Source organism: Dioscorea cayenensis, unplaced genomic scaffold, assembly GCF_009730915.1.
Source record: "Dioscorea cayenensis subsp. rotundata cultivar TDr96_F1 unplaced genomic scaffold, TDr96_F1_v2_PseudoChromosome.rev07_lg8_w22 25.fasta BLBR01001261.1, whole genome shotgun sequence".
Taxonomy (NCBI): Eukaryota; Viridiplantae; Streptophyta; class Magnoliopsida; order Dioscoreales; family Dioscoreaceae; genus Dioscorea; species Dioscorea cayenensis.
In genome coordinates this window covers 20,548-36,092 of record NW_024087652.1, presented here as the reverse complement: position 1 = coordinate 36,092, position 15,545 = coordinate 20,548, and the positions used below count along the sequence as shown (strand labels likewise).

General features: G+C 35.7%; 2 protein-coding genes across 2 annotated transcripts; both read right to left on the bottom strand.

The window, feature by feature from the left end:
- Positions 1-336: 336 nt before the first annotated feature.
- LOC120255989 lies at positions 337-5,226 on the bottom strand. Its single transcript, XM_039263757.1, has 6 exons — positions 4,892-5,226; positions 4,281-4,704; positions 1,074-4,167; positions 741-1,016; positions 550-586; positions 337-424 (listed from the first exon to the last, which is right to left on the bottom strand). The coding sequence occupies exons 1-6, from the start codon at positions 5,224-5,226 to the stop codon at positions 337-339; spliced, it is 4,254 nt and encodes a 1,417-aa protein (XP_039119691.1).
- Positions 5,227-5,833: 607 nt separating this feature from the next.
- Positions 5,834-6,670, bottom strand: LOC120255988. The gene has a single exon (XM_039263756.1). It carries the CDS (start codon positions 6,668-6,670, stop codon positions 5,834-5,836), a length of 837 nt encoding a protein of 278 aa, XP_039119690.1.
- Between the last annotated feature and the right edge of the window lie 8,875 nt (positions 6,671-15,545).

Here is a 15,545-nt window from a genome sequence, read left to right as displayed (position 1 = left end):
TAATGTTTATAATTCTAGTATGTATTCTTAGAGATGGTAGGTGAGAGAAAGAATTTAAATCCAAGAGCAGAGAACACAAGCCAAGTTTATTATCTTTTATGGATTTATGACAAACTTATTAAAAATGCAATTGAGAATGATATAGTAGAAATGGATACATGTATTATGATTGATGAAAGAGAGAGAAGAAGTTATGCATGATACGTTTGTGGTGCATACCATTGGCGGACCCAGGAATTTGATATAGCCCGGGCTTAAATAAAAATCAATGTTCATGATACACACACTACGTCCCACCCACGACTTCATCTCGGGCTTCCTTTCCTTAGCTCGGACTTAAACCTTGTTAGACGGAGTTCTTTTAAGCTTTTCCGGCCGGCCAGTCAGCGCTTCAACCCGGGCTGCCACCCATGTAGATCCTCCCCTGGTGCATACAATTAAGGCCATCAGATCAACCGACCAAGAGCAGAGTGATAGAGATGTTTTTGAGGGAAAGAGCCACAGAGTGGCTAATTTATTAAAAAACAAATAAGGTTCAAACAAACTGACTCAAAGACCAAAAAGGAAAATACAAATAGACCACAACCTGAAAAATAAGCAAAGAAGAAACATGAAAAACAGACAGAACAGAAAACACAACAATCCTTAATAAGAAAAACCAAATTGGTTGAATAGCTTCATGAGCCACTTTGGAATCTCCATTCCACGATGAAACAGCGAAAGTTGATGAGCTTGAATACCATGGATCGCCATCGCAGTAGACCGATTCCGCATTTGGGGTATGGATTCAATATGAGGCTGATTAAGGCAATTAAGCAGCTGGACAAGGTAATCCAAAGAGGCACACTGACGCCAAGAAACCAAATCCTCCTTGAGAATAAGCATCCGCCACAGCTCCACAGAACTAGTGTAAATATTAGAGCATTTCTCCCTCGCAGACACGATACGTTGAAGAGCCCAGCAAAGAGCCTGCAAATCTAATTCCAGTTTGACAGCCAATGGAGCAGGGCAAAAGCCTGCATAGCAAACAAAAGCATTAGAATCAATCACAATGAAACCCAACCCACCCTTACCTGTTGCATTGTTCCACGCAGCTGCAGATAAAACCCCCAAAAAACCAGGACGAGGCCGGTTGTTCATCATATAATTACGCAACAAAAAATTAGCAGAACAGGTGGAGAAATCTTTAACATGAAGCATAATCAAGTTAGCAATTTTAGAAATATCAGGATTGTCTTGCCGGAAGATCTTATTACACCTGCTTATCCAAATCTGCCAAAGGGTGGCAGCAGTAATGGAAGCTAAAGATTTAGAATTGCCGTGAACATTAAAGTCAAGCCACTCACCAGTATCAAGAGCATTTAAGAAAAGAGGCTTACAGTTGGTGAGAGACTCAACCATCTGCCAAATCCGGATACTGAAATTACAGAGTCTAAAAAGATGGTTCGAAGATTCCAAAGTCAAGCCACAAAACACACAAGGATCGGGAGGACCCAAATTAAGACGATAAAGATAATCATATGTTTTAAGTTTACCATGCATCAACAGCCAGATGAAAGATTTAGCTTTAGGAGCAATAGCAAGTTTCCAAATATTGGACCAACCACACCACTGTTGATCCACCAAAGAGTTTTTATTAAGAAACTTATAAATATTAGAAGAAAGCCTGTTACTACAAGTGGCGGGAAACCAAACCCAATGGTTATCAGTCTCATGGCAAATCTTACCAAAAGAGATAATGGGAGAGTTCCAGTTGGTACCAAAGAGACAATTTAAGGTATCCAGATTCCAACTATCATTATCAAGCAACTCACTGATTTGAAAATCATCCACAAAAATATTCATGTTAAGAAACACCGGTTTAAAAGCAAGAGGAGTCTCAAACAGCCACGGGTGATATAGGAAAGATGTAACTGAAGGATTAAGGCAATTAATCCAAAGAAAAGGCTTAAGAACATTGGCATTGTAGCAAAGACCTCTGAAAAAAGCAGAGCAATTAGGGGGAGGTTTCATGGTCCAGAAGTTAAAATCCCCATATTTCAAGCAAACAATATCCACCCAAATGTTTTCATGCTTATTAAGAAGGTTAAAAAGATTCTTAGCCATAAGAGAATGCTTGACCTTGAGTAAGTTGCGAATGCCTAACCCCCCCTCAGATCTACTAGAGGTGATAGTGTCCCAATTCACCAAGGGCATACCACTGCCATGATCATAATTGGCCCATAAATATTTCCTAGCAATCAAGGAAATCTTAGCCAGGATAGAGTCAGGAATAGGGTAAACAGCAAGGTAGTAAATGGGAGTGGACATGAGGATGCTGTTGATCAAAATTGACTTTCCAGCCTTGGAAAGTTTAACTTTACCCCAATTGTCCACCGCACGATTAAGCCGGGTAACCATAGAGTCGAATTGGGCAAGAGCCAGCCGCTTGGGAGAGATGAGAACACCCAAGTACAGGAAGGGGGTTTTCCCATGTTTAACATTGAGGATATTGCAAATTCTGTTCGAGACCCTTTTATTGAACCAGTGAGGGAAAAAAACCTCAGACTTCATCTGGTTGGGAACTTGGCCAGCAAGGTGGGCATAAAGATTAAGACAGAAAACAATGTTTCTAGCAGCCCGACGAGTCACCGAGGAAATCAAGATAAGATCATCCGCATACATAAGATGGTTAAAATTGTAAGTCAGGCTATTAGAAAAACCAGGAATGAGGCCAAGAAATCTAGCATGATTCAAAATAGTAGTGAGATTTTGGGCTACCAAAATGAAAATATAAGGAGATAAAGGGTCTCCTTGTCTAATGCCCCTATGGGGACAGAACCAAACAGAGGGCTTGCCATTGAGAAGAATAGAGTAGGACGAAGCCTCAAGACAAGCACGAATATAAGAAATCCAAATGCTAGGAAAATTCATTTTGATAAGAGTAGCGTAAATGATATTCCAATTTATAGTATCGTAGGCCTTTTCAATGTCCACCTTGAGAATCATCCTAGGGGGGGTGGTCCTATCCTGATTGATAGTATGAATCATTTCCTGAACCGCAATAATATTGTCAACAGGAGAACGGCCAGGCACAAAGCCACACTGCTCCTTACCAACCAGGCAAGCAATAACATTTTTAAGACGATTAGCAAGAATCTTAGTAACAATCTTATAAGCCACATTACACAAAGAAATCGGGCGAAAATCAGAGACAAATTTGGGGTGCTCTCTCTTGGGAATTAAGGTAATATAGGTCCTGCCCCAGGCTCCAGGCATCACAACCTTCTCAAAAAAATAAAGAATGGCAGGAACTAAGTGTTTCTCAAGGTCATTCCAGAAAAATTTGTAAAATTCAACATTCATACCATCAGGCCCAGGAGATTTACCAACAGGAAGTGATAATAGGGTGGCGTAAATCTCATCTTTAGTGACAGTCTTAGAAAGGAAAGTCTGTTGATCATAAGTAAGAGTGGGCAAATCAGGGGGTATAGCTTCCAGAACCTGCTCAGTACTTCTGGAATCAGCAGAGTTCCAAAGAGTAGAAAAATGATCCAAGAACACTTGTTCAATTTGCTCAGGGACATTAAAGCACCCACCCTTATTATCCGAGATGCTCGAAATAGAGTTATGGTGTCTACGAACTCTGACACTTCTGTGAAAGAAAGCAGAGTTCATATCCCCACTCATAACCCAATTGAGCCTAGACTTCTGAGCCCACCGACTGTGATATTGTCTCAACAAAGCTCTGTATCTGTTCTGCAATTCCCGGAAAGAGACCGGGTCCATGCAAGAACTTAACCTATCATCGACCTCTAGAGCCTGGAGCTGGACCTCAATAGACTTAATTTCCTTATCGAGAGCACCCAAACCTAAATGTCTGATAGCACACACACTACGCCTAACACGGGCCAACACATGAAAGAAAGCATGCATGGGATTAGAGTGAGCATCAGAAAATAAAGCCTTACGGATTTCCAAAACATAATTCGCATGCTCCAACCAATAGTTCTCAAAACGAAAAACACTAAAGAAATTGCGATTAGCATTCATAATACTGATAAGCATGGGCGAATGATCAGAGAAGATCTTGGGCAAATATTTAAGATGAATAGAGTTGGAACAAGCTAACCAAGTGTCATTGACCAAGCATCTGTCGAGACGAGCCCACCGTCTCGCGAGACCGCACTGGCCATTACACCAAGAGAAAGAAGCTCCCGAAAAACTTATATCAAGAAGGGCATTATCAGATATGAATTTAGAGAAGAAAAAGGCTTTTCTGGCATAATGAGTAAAATTACTTCCTTGTGATCCACAGAGGAAGTGATAGCATTAAAATCACCCAACACGATGCAGGGAAGATCAAGTTTAGAAACCGACGACAGCTCATTCCATAGACGCTGCTGAACCTTGAGGTGTTGTGCATTATAGACAACCGAGATAATCCAAGGATGATCAGCAAAGGAAGAGAAGACTAAATGAAGAGCACGATGCGAGTGGGCAACAGGGGTAATCTTGCCAAGATGTTTAAGCCAAAAAACAATTATCCCTCCAGAATAGCCATTGGCCGGAATAGCAACCCAATTCCAAACCCTGGCAAACTGGTTGCAAAGACGAAGAATCCGGTCCTCATTAGCCCTCGTCTCCACCAAAGCAAACAAATCCACGTGATTCTCTCTCATAATGCGACGGATTCTATTGATCTTATCTCTACCAGTAGTACCCCTGCAATTCCAACCCAATAAAGTAAGCTTGGAAATCATAGAAAAAATAGGCATCCAAGAACCACAAATCAAAGCAGAGAAAACTGAGGGAAACAAAAGAAAGCACAGAGGCTAGGGCAAGGGATTAAGAAGAGGATGAAGGGCAACGAGAGATCCGGATAGGATCCCCGTCGTCACTGTCCCCATGCCTTCCCTTTTTCAAAGTAACCATCTGAGAAATACTGGCTTTCCGGGCCAAGGACTCCTTCCGAATACCATCCTGAAAATGGCCAAGGGTGGTCGAGTCATCCACCTCCTCAGTCAAATCCATGTCCTCATCGTCATCCTCCTCGGACTCATCCATGGAGTCACCGGAATACTCAGAACCTTCATCTTCCTCAGAGAGGGCAGCTGCAAGGCACTCAACGGCCCTACGATGCTTGTCAAAGACACCAGCAGTCTCAGAGGGAGAGTCGTCGATACCGAGGAGGAGAGTGGGGGAGGGGTCAGGGCGATTGGGGAGATTCCCCGAGCCACGAGCCATCCCCTTTTTCCAAGACGGGACAGAGGCAAGCATCTGACCTGCCACCGACCCCGAAGATTCTATTAGTTTCTTTTTTTCCTTTCCTATCAATTTTCAACGGTCCTTGATTATCGAGAGGTCCAATCAGAGGAGAGGCGCCACTAGCCTACAAAGAAAAGTCATTGTCAGTATCAGCAGCAGGGATAGGGACAACAGAGGTCTCCACATCAAGGGCGGGAGCAATGCTATCAACATCAGCATTAATGGGGGCATTGGAACTATCAGAGGGCTGCGAACGGTCAGAAGCGAAGCGGGAGAGGCCGCCACGACCTCCACCGCGTGTCCTGTAACCACCACGTGTTCCAGCCTCCAGGCCCCTGCCCGCCACGTGTCGATCATCCGGGTTGTGCCTCTCAGGGTCTGACCGAACGTTGGAAGGAGCAGCATCCCTGCTCTCCAGTTGCACGTGAGAGCCACGTGCCGAGGAAAACCCTGCACCCCCACCACCGCCCTCGACTCGACTCCGCCGGCGGGTGGCGATCATCCAAGACCCGAACTCCCCAGCAGCCACCTCGGACTGGACAACCTGAGTCGAGACCTCAGCTGTCCGAGTAGCAGCCACCTTGACCTAAGAGCTCTCCGGACCAGACCGAGAGGAGACTGGGAGGTCGCCACCAGCGCTTGCTGTGGCATCCTCCATCATCTGGTCACCCGGAGAGACCCCTGTGCCGCCGTAGAATCGGACGCCTGCGTGCCCTATAATGCCACATCGATAATGAAAAGTAGGTAATCGCTCATAAAGAATCACAACAAACACTTTGGAATCACCATCTTCTAACCAGAAGCCCCTCTTCAAAGGACGAGACAAGTCGATCTCTAAGCACACACGGGCAAAACGAGCTCTGGCAAGTGATGAGGTAAACTCATCAACCTTCAAGAGTTTTCCAATGGATTCAGTAATGGATTCCAAGGTTTCACCATCCCAGAACTCAACTGGGAGGTTGTGAAGTTGGAGCCAGACCATCGCACGAGAGAGCTTAGTATGTGCAGGCTCAAAATAAGGTTGCCAAGGGACCAGTTGCAGAGTTAAACCATTAACCGACCAGGGACCTTTGAATAGAAGCTGCTGCTTAGTTGATTCAGTCTCACACCGAATGAGCAAGTATCCATTCGGCATATCAGCAATGTGAATGACTCCATAAGGTTTCCAGAGACCAAGAAGAGCAGCCTTCACCGTCTCAAAAGGAGGGGATTTCCCAAAAAGCTTGCCATAGAGAGCCTGACTAAATCTCCGGTGAGCTTTCTGTTTAGCATCGTCATCCACGCGAAAAGAGTCAGTCACCGTGGCCTTGAGTCTCGCAAGAGTATCATCATCCAAAGGAGCCGAACCAAACGGACGTTTATGAACGGCTCCGGCAATGTCTGCCCAGGAAGGAGGGGGAGGGGGTTCGCCAGTGGAGGACATCACGTTTTGAGACGGCTTTCCTTTTTACTGTCGTAACAATGTTAGGTGGTCATATGATATCTAATTTCTTTGAATAGAGTGATAGAGATGTTAGAAGGTGATATTGATCGCTTGCAAATGTCACCCACGCCTTTTTAATTCGGAGCCAACTCAAATACCTTCAAAGGTGTCATGCTTAAACACCAATAATGGAGAATTGAACACCAATAATGGAGAATTGGCTATCATTTCCAAAGATGATGATGAGATAAATTAATGAGATTTTTTTGTCGTATTATATGATCATTAGTGTTCTATGATCTTATAAAAAAAAAATGTAATCTAAAACAACATATATATTCCTACTTTATATCAACTAATTACATAAATATTAATTTAATTATGCATGCTTAAATTTCATTTAATTTTTTAATTAATCGAACTAATATTGCAAGATTAATTACTTGATGTTCCTGTTTATTTTACTGAAGTATTGAATTTTCACGTAGACCATAAATCAATTAGAAGGATAAGATATTCAATATATATTCTATGTTTGAATATTTTCCAAAAATTATTTTAATTTGGTCTTTCTTTTAAAAATCAACTAAAAAAATTAATAAAAACTAAAATATCATATACAATAAATTGGGAAATAAAAATGTATAAAATAAATTTAAATATGCATTTATAATAAAATTATTAACCGGACTTTTAACTACTAAGGTTTATAACCAAACAAAAATGCTTTATAAGATATATAAACATATGATTTTTACGGGTCTATAGTTTTCTCTCATTTTTTTTAGAAAAACCATAAATCAAGCAATAATGATATGTTTTTTATTTAAAAAATATATATATTTCCCCAACTATATTTATACTAATCTTGAAATATCCAAAATAGTATAAAATTGTTAAAGTTTTATGGAGGCAAAAAAAAAGCCAACACTAAAAATAGGCCAATACCCATGGGCTTGTCATGAACTGGGCTGTCCTCACTTTTGGGCAGATGGTTTTGGGCTCAAATAGATTGGTCCAAAAGTTTGTTAGATTATGGCCTGGTTGGAACTCTTTTTCTTTCTTTTTTTCATGTGAGATAATATAAAATTTTCACATATTTTATACCATATTGCTTCCAAGTCAGCAACTCCAGTATGTTGATATTAATTTACAAAAACAAATAATATTACATTATAAATTAATAAAAAAATAAAAAAAGATTTTATTTGACTTTGTATTTATTTTTTAATTATGTATAGCTTCAGAAAAATTAGCACTTATCGTATACAACCTCTCTTCCATTACAAATGTCCACTTCTATATGTTTTTCATATCCAAAATTAATTGCCAACATACTTAATTTAAAATTTAATTTTACATTTTAACTTTATCATTCGATTTAAATGTAGTATTTTCTGCTATTGTCATATTAAATATATAATTTTAATCTATGAGAAATTTAAGGTAAGTTAAATATTTATGAATTTTTTAATTATAACAATTTTTTTACTTTTTGGGAACTTCTCTTCCATTACAAATGTCCACTTCTATATGTTTTTCATATCCAAAATTAATTGCCAACATATTTAATTTAAAAGTTAATTTTACATTTTAACTTTATCATTCGATTTAAATGTACTATTCTCTGCTATTGTTATATTAAATATATAATTTTAATCTATGAGAAATTTAAGGTAAGTTAAATATTTATGAATTTTTTTAATTATAACAATTTTTTACTTTTTGGGAAACAATTAGATATTATTTTTTAATTGACAACAACTTCTCTAAATTAAATTACTTTTATTTAGCAAGGCATGCTAAAGTGGTTACTATGACACAAAACTTTAATAATATCAATAAAAATTCCTAATTATTGATGAATTTATGAAGGATAAAGGCATAGAACATGCTTGTGACTTGGAATGAACTGCACCTCACTTAATTTTTGACATATATATATATATATATATATATATATATATATATATATATATATTAAATGTGGACAAATATAAATCTATGTAATCTTTAAATAGCTTTATGATAGTAGGCCATGAATGATCACATTATTTCCACTCTTTTAGCTTTCTCTCAAAACCCATTCATTATATATGTGTATATATAAGTAATAATTCAATAGCCAGTTTTATTTATGCTTCTTCTTTTATATATATATATATATATATTTGAAAAAGTAGAAAAAAATTGTATTTTTATGGGGGAATTTGAGAATGGAGGGTGTTCTTTAAGACCCACCTTTGGATGAACTTTTTTTATTAAAATTATCAATCACTGTTTATCTTTTTCTATAAATAGTTAATTTATTAGTCAGTTTGTATTTTTACTTTTATGAAGTGAAAATATGAAAAAAAAATCTCACTACAATAAAATAGTTTTTAAAAAATTATAATGGTTTATTTTTTATGAGTCACAATAAATTTATTTGGATTTTCGGGAGAAATGCAACTTGAGGAATTATTTTGGAAAGGAAAAATAAAATAAAATATTTACTTTAATATGAAGTAAATGCAATTTATTTATTCATTTTATATATTTTTGGGTTTTTAGATGGGATGGAGTGTTTTTATTTCTAACATAATATTAGATTCATTAGTTAATGGATATATTTATTTTTTTTACAAATACAACAAATAAGAGAAATTTATGCACAACAACACATGAGACCTTCCACCATCAGTGCATAAGGGATCTTTGTTCACCATGCATTAAATGAAATTTGAACACACGACCATCCTAATACCTTTTATGAGAATAAAATGCCTTAATTGCTGTGCTAGTAATTAGTTAGTAGATTAAGATTTTAAAATCTATCAAATAATAATTATATTTTTAATTTTATATAATATCAAATTAATTTAAAAATAATTAACTCTTTTTTTTAATGATGCTACATAATGTGCATATTTATCTGTCGACACCTCTAATATGGGATGTTTCCAGTAACTGTGACCATGCAAGGTGGAATGCAATTAAAACAGATTGGATTGACAATGAGAGGTGTTCTATGTGTCTTTTTCTATGATATCTGATGATGAGTAAATAGTATTTTTTTACCACAATAAATAAATAAACAAATAATAATTAATGTGATTTGATCATCAATAGCTACTCACCATCCAACACTAGTCATACGTATCCCTATCATCAAACTTCTACTTTTTCTTTATTTTAAAAAAAATGTAAATAAAATATTTCATAAATCATATAACTTGCTCACATTTTGTCACTATTTTTCTTTTAGTTTCAACTTTAGCTATTGAATTTTATACATTTAAATTTACCGCATTGTGTATTTTTTTAATCAAATAGCCGCCATTTATTGAACTAGTAATACACTTATAAATAAATTTGGAAAAATATAAAAATTTAACTTTTATTAATTCATAAAAAAAATTTTCTGACTTGATTAACTCGTGCATGTCTTAATTATCATATAAGTTTTATTTTTTATATGTTCATTTTTTAACTACTTCCATATGTAGTTTTGCAGTGTAACTTTTCACTTAATAATTATAAAAAATTAAATTAAACACTTCAAATGAGTTTAACCTAGAATTTATAATTTTTTTCATAATGAAAAATGATCAAACCAAGTCAGAATGTGTGCAAAAATAATATTAATATCTTAATACACCTGTGACCTCACTCTACATGAGATGAAGTTTGAACTCACCTCTTCAGTAAAGACACAAACACTTTACATATGGAACGAAATTGTTAGCAGCTAATAAATTATAAAATAAATTATAAAAAAAAACACTTTCTTCCTAACATAATATAAAGTATTAAAAAAAAGGAATGAGGTGATTCTCCTAGTGTAAAAACAAAAGGGAATGCCTAACACTAGCTACAGATAAAAAGTAAATAAATGGAGCAAGTTCACCAGATCCAAGAGAACACCAAAAAACAAAAACACATAGAAAAATGGCCAACTAGTTAAATAAAACAAAAGAAAAGAGATAAAAACATTGAGATGTTCCAACATCCAACTGTTTTTTAAATATTTTTTTATGAAAAATATCTTTTTTTTTATTGCTTTCTTTTGTGGGGTTTTTTTTTAATATTGCAAATTTTTTATTTAATTACTGAAATAGATAAATTTTTTAAAAAAAATTACATATTTAGGTAAAACGGTAATGAGATTACCGTTTTTGGTGTATTTAAATTGAAAACGGTAACATGCTTACTGTTTTTAATGTTTTACACTGAAAACAGTAACTATGTTACCGTTTTCAGTTTTTTTATTTTTATTTTTAATTTTTTTTATTAAGTCTGTAGAGTTTCTTGATTTTGCTATATGCTTCAAGATGGTGGCCATGGCTAATGAAGGAGAAGAGAAGGCTCATGTTGATCATCATCATCAGATGGTCTGATGAACATGTGGCTCAAGAAATGTCTATAATGGTGTCAGCTTCAAGTCATGTTGTTGCTGAACAAAGAGCAGGGACTTCTTCTTCATCATCATCATCTTCTACTTCTTCTTCTTCATCTTCATCATCATCTTCTATTTTCGTAATTAAATAAAAATTGTAATATTAAAAGCCTTATCTAAAGCCATAATCAAATGGCTGAAGGAGCTCTCGTCAAACCCGGGGCCCTTTGTTCACTCTTCATATCCAATGCCTCTGTTGTCCAAACCAAGCAATCCTTGGCCATTATAGCACCCACCCACAAACTCTCCATTCTCTTCACTCATCCGTTGCTTTCTTTTCTCTCCATTTGTCTTGTGTTTCTTTCTTTATTTTCATGAATGAAGCTCATGCACTTCTTGTTCTCAGCTATTCGGTTTCTGTTGATTAGTAGTTTGATAATATATTTTTAGTTTTGTCAAGAAAGGAAATAGCTTTTTCCAAGCCAAAGACTTTGTGTTGTTTGTCAGTTCATACTGCATTTTTACTAAAAAAAAAAAAACGGTAACATGGTTACCGTTTTTAATGCAAAAGCTATGAAAGTTACCGTTTTCCAATTAAACCCATATACTATGGTACTTAGGTTACCGTTTTACCTAAATGTGTAATTTTTTTGAAACTTACCTATTTTCGTAATTAAATAAAAAAATTATAATATTAAAAAAAAATAAAAGCCATTGCTTTCTTTTGTACTATATGTTCTATGTCTCATATTTTGGATGATTCGTATCTTCCCCATTAATATTTAATAAATCCACCATTACAATTTTCGTTTTTCTTATTAAGATTAGCAGCTACACTATTAAAAAAAATAAGTGGTCTATTAGTAATTAAAGCCCATTAAAATTTTTTACAAGTGAAACTTTGAATCACCGGTGAAAGCAAGTTTCTGAAAATACAAATAGTGATTGTGTGTGAATAGTTTTAGTATCCACATATGCGCAGATTTTACCTGACATGCTCCGCTAAGACCGTGCATGTCTTTACTTTTCTCAATCCACCAATACAATTTATTGGCCAATATTAAGATTTTATTTATTATTCTGCACTTACCAAATGCTTCCAATTTTAGTTCTCACAAGTCCTCCATTTTAACAAATATGATAACATTATTTACGATTTTTTTTAAAAAAAAATCTCAGACTATATACTTATATATATATATATATATACAAAATCCAACAATTGATAAATGATGATAAAAATTGAATTATTAGAAACAAGAATTGGTAAAAATAAATAGGCAGAATCCAACATTGATAAATGATTATAAAAATGAATTATTGGAAACAAGAATGGGTAAAAATAAATAGGCAGAATCCAACATTGATAAATGATGATAAAAAAAATAAATTATTAAAAACAAGAATGGGTAAAAATAAATAGGCAGACATGAATAACAGAACTGAAGAATCAAAGGCACAAAAGAAATTTAGCATGAAATCTATATATTGTTTATGTTTAGGTGAGACCAGATAGAAAGACAGCTACACTGTAAAACAAAACTGAAGACTATCTGACAAACTCATTCTGAATCTCATTCATTTTCAGATACATCCAAAAGACAAAAACAGGGACCACAACACAACCAACATTACAATCCAATTGCAAAAGCAGGACAAATTAGAACCACATGAATTTCACTTTCATCGTCAAAATAATAAATAAATTAATTAAAAAAAACAAAAATAAAGATAGATGAGAGAAAGATTGCATCTATTTGTGAAGTAGCTGAAGTTTATTTAATACAAACCAATCAACCAGCCAACTTTCTTTTTTTCCAGCAAAAATCCAGCAATTCTTACTGTACATAGAAGGAAGTAAAAGTTGGAGCAAAACTGCTACAAATATCTACATAGAATGATAATCATACTTAACCAAAAAGATGAGGAATTTCTTCTTTCTGATTATACTTAAATATATATATATATATAAATATATATAGATGTTATAATATATATACTCCTATTTTGCTTCGAAGAAATCATTAAGATTTTTAAGTGTAACCAAAAAGAAGATATGAGAGTAGCAAGCCTAATTGGGAGAGCCAGCTCTCCGGCACACACCTTGGAGGGCTTCGGTGAACAAGCTTGAGAATCCGGTCATCGCTTGGAATACACCGGGCAACCCTGTTTGGATGTTGTTGAGTGTCATTGAACGGGTGACTTCTACTGCCTTGGTGTGTCTTGTTATTTCGTCGTCAACCTTTCTTCGACAGGTTGCAATCTCTAATTTTTTCTCAGCCAAGGGGTCCCGAGTATCAAACACATGGCCATTGCCATTGTTGATGTCACGCCCCGAACCCAGCTCTATGGACCTGGGACGTCAACAAACCGCCGTACACCTACAAGGCCGAAACCAAGTAGGGATACAAGGACTCAAAACCTGAAAAAAATTAACAACAAGATTATGAGACATGGAGCTCAGAAGTAACTACTAAAAAAATATTTGGAATCACAAAACGTTCAATAATTTTTTTAAAACATACAAAATGTAATATAATGAAATAAATATCAAAAATAAACCAATAAATCGAAATGGTTCAAAAACAGATTTAATTTACCAAAAAATAACGAAAGCATATAAGTCCCCCAAACAACTAATGCCAAAACAAAATATCATAACTCATTTATTTAAGTTCCGTCGATCCCGAGTCGATTTTCGTAACTCATAGGCTACTCTCGGTGACCCGGAGCGTAATATCGAAACCGTTATTCTTCACCGACGAATCCAGTACGAAACTATAGTTTCATGTCGAAGACGTGTTGACACGGTCGGTGTTTAACCCCCAGCTGATGCAGGGTTATTGCGATTGTTAATTGGAGACTACGAATTTCTATACAAAAATATATATCTGTACATCAAAAATTATTGTCAAAAATATCTGTACAAGGCCTACATGGTTTCGGCCTTGTAGGTGTACGGCCATTTGTCGTCGTCGCAGGTCCATAGAGCTGGGTTTGGGGCGTGACAGCTGAGGTGGCTTCCGTCTGGGAGACCAAGACTGACAGTTGAAGACTGGTAGTATTTCTTCTCGATGCTTCTTAGTGAAGTGGACTTCTTGTCAAGCTCTTTTGAATAGGTCTCAACTCGTTTCTTGATTTTCAATTCCTCGGTCTGCTTGGTATATATCACATGGACAACATTAATGAAACTCTTGATGGCTTCGGAGGCCACAGTGTCAGGGAGGCGGTCAAGAGCTTGCTTCCACTCATCACAGAAAGTGGAGAGTTCCCGGGCTACTGCAGAGGAAGCATCTTTCTGGGGGTTGTCACTGTTGACATCAATGAGGGTGAGCTTGGGCCAATCGTGTAGGGCATGAATGTACTCGCGTTGGTGCCTTATGAGGCGGTTGAAACTTTAATTAGATTACTTTTTAAAATTGGTGAATGAGACAGACATGCACCTCTCTATATATATATATATATATATGCAACATGATATTGTAGGACAATTATATATATATATATATTCAAATTAACATAATTAATGATCCTCAATATTCCTTCTCATGTAGTAGTTGCTTGAGCTCTGGTCTTTACCATATTCTTCCTGATCTTGTTCTTCTTCTTCTTCTCATGTGGGAATCTCACAAACATTAGATTTCCTTTTCATCTCAAAGATGATCCTCCCAACGATGGAGATCCAAACTAGCTATGAGCTCACATGCGATCATCCCAACCGCACCATCCTCTCTCTACTCTCCCATATATAGCTACTACGTCTCCAATATCACATATTAATGATAAAGGGCATGTGAAAAACTCTGTTTATTGGCTTTTCAATTGAAAATGTGGTCAGAAAATCTCATCAATTAATAACTTGGCTAGCCTGTTTGGTGATTTTGGTCATCACAAATTTTTAGTTGAAAGGGAAACTGACACAGTTAACTATTCAAATGAAGACTGACAATACATGCACAAGCACTTGGAATTCCAATTAATTTGGAGACGTTTAAATTCCAACTGAAATAATAATAACTTCAAATAATGGACTTTTTTAATATAAGATTTAGCTCTTTTTCGTTTTATAATCATTTTATTTTTATTTTTTGCATTTTGTTGGAAGGAAACATGTTTGTTTTAAGATACTTAAGAACAAGTTTTTTGAAATAAATTAGAAAATTAGTTTCCCTAAACTCATACAAAATATAATTAAGAAAAAGTAATGCTTCACATGTACACATACTGACATACATATGGGCATGTATATATCTATATATATATATATATATATATATTATACAAAAAATTTGAAAAATTAAATCCTTTAATTTATATATACATATAAATCACAAAATAAACTTAGCATTTCTCTCATTTATATAAGCATCAAGATCTCGATGTGTTTATCATCAAAATGTTTGTATTGATAAAATGCTTACACTCTACAGCGGAGTGTAGGCATCAGGTCATGTGCCTGAGGTGTTCTGGGGTCGGGCATTTGGCAGCGAGATGCAA

Excerpts from the sequence above, each read along its gene's own strand:
- LOC120255988 (XM_039263756.1), bottom strand. The coding sequence starts at position 6,670 with ATGTCCTCCACTGGCGAACCCCCTCCCCCTCCTTCCTGGGCAGACATT.
- LOC120255989 (XM_039263757.1), bottom strand. The coding sequence starts at position 5,226 with ATGGCTCGTGGCTCGGGGAATCTCCCCAATCGCCCTGACCCCTCCCCC. Across the intron at positions 4,705-4,891 it reads GTTACTTTGAAAAAGGGAAG|GGGTACTACTGGTAGAGATA; the intron begins GCATGGGGACAG and ends TTGGAATTGCAG. Across the intron at positions 425-549 it reads TTTTCCTTTTTGGTCTTTGA|GGGAGGATCTACATGGGTGG; the intron begins GTCAGTTTGTTT and ends TGTATGCACCAG.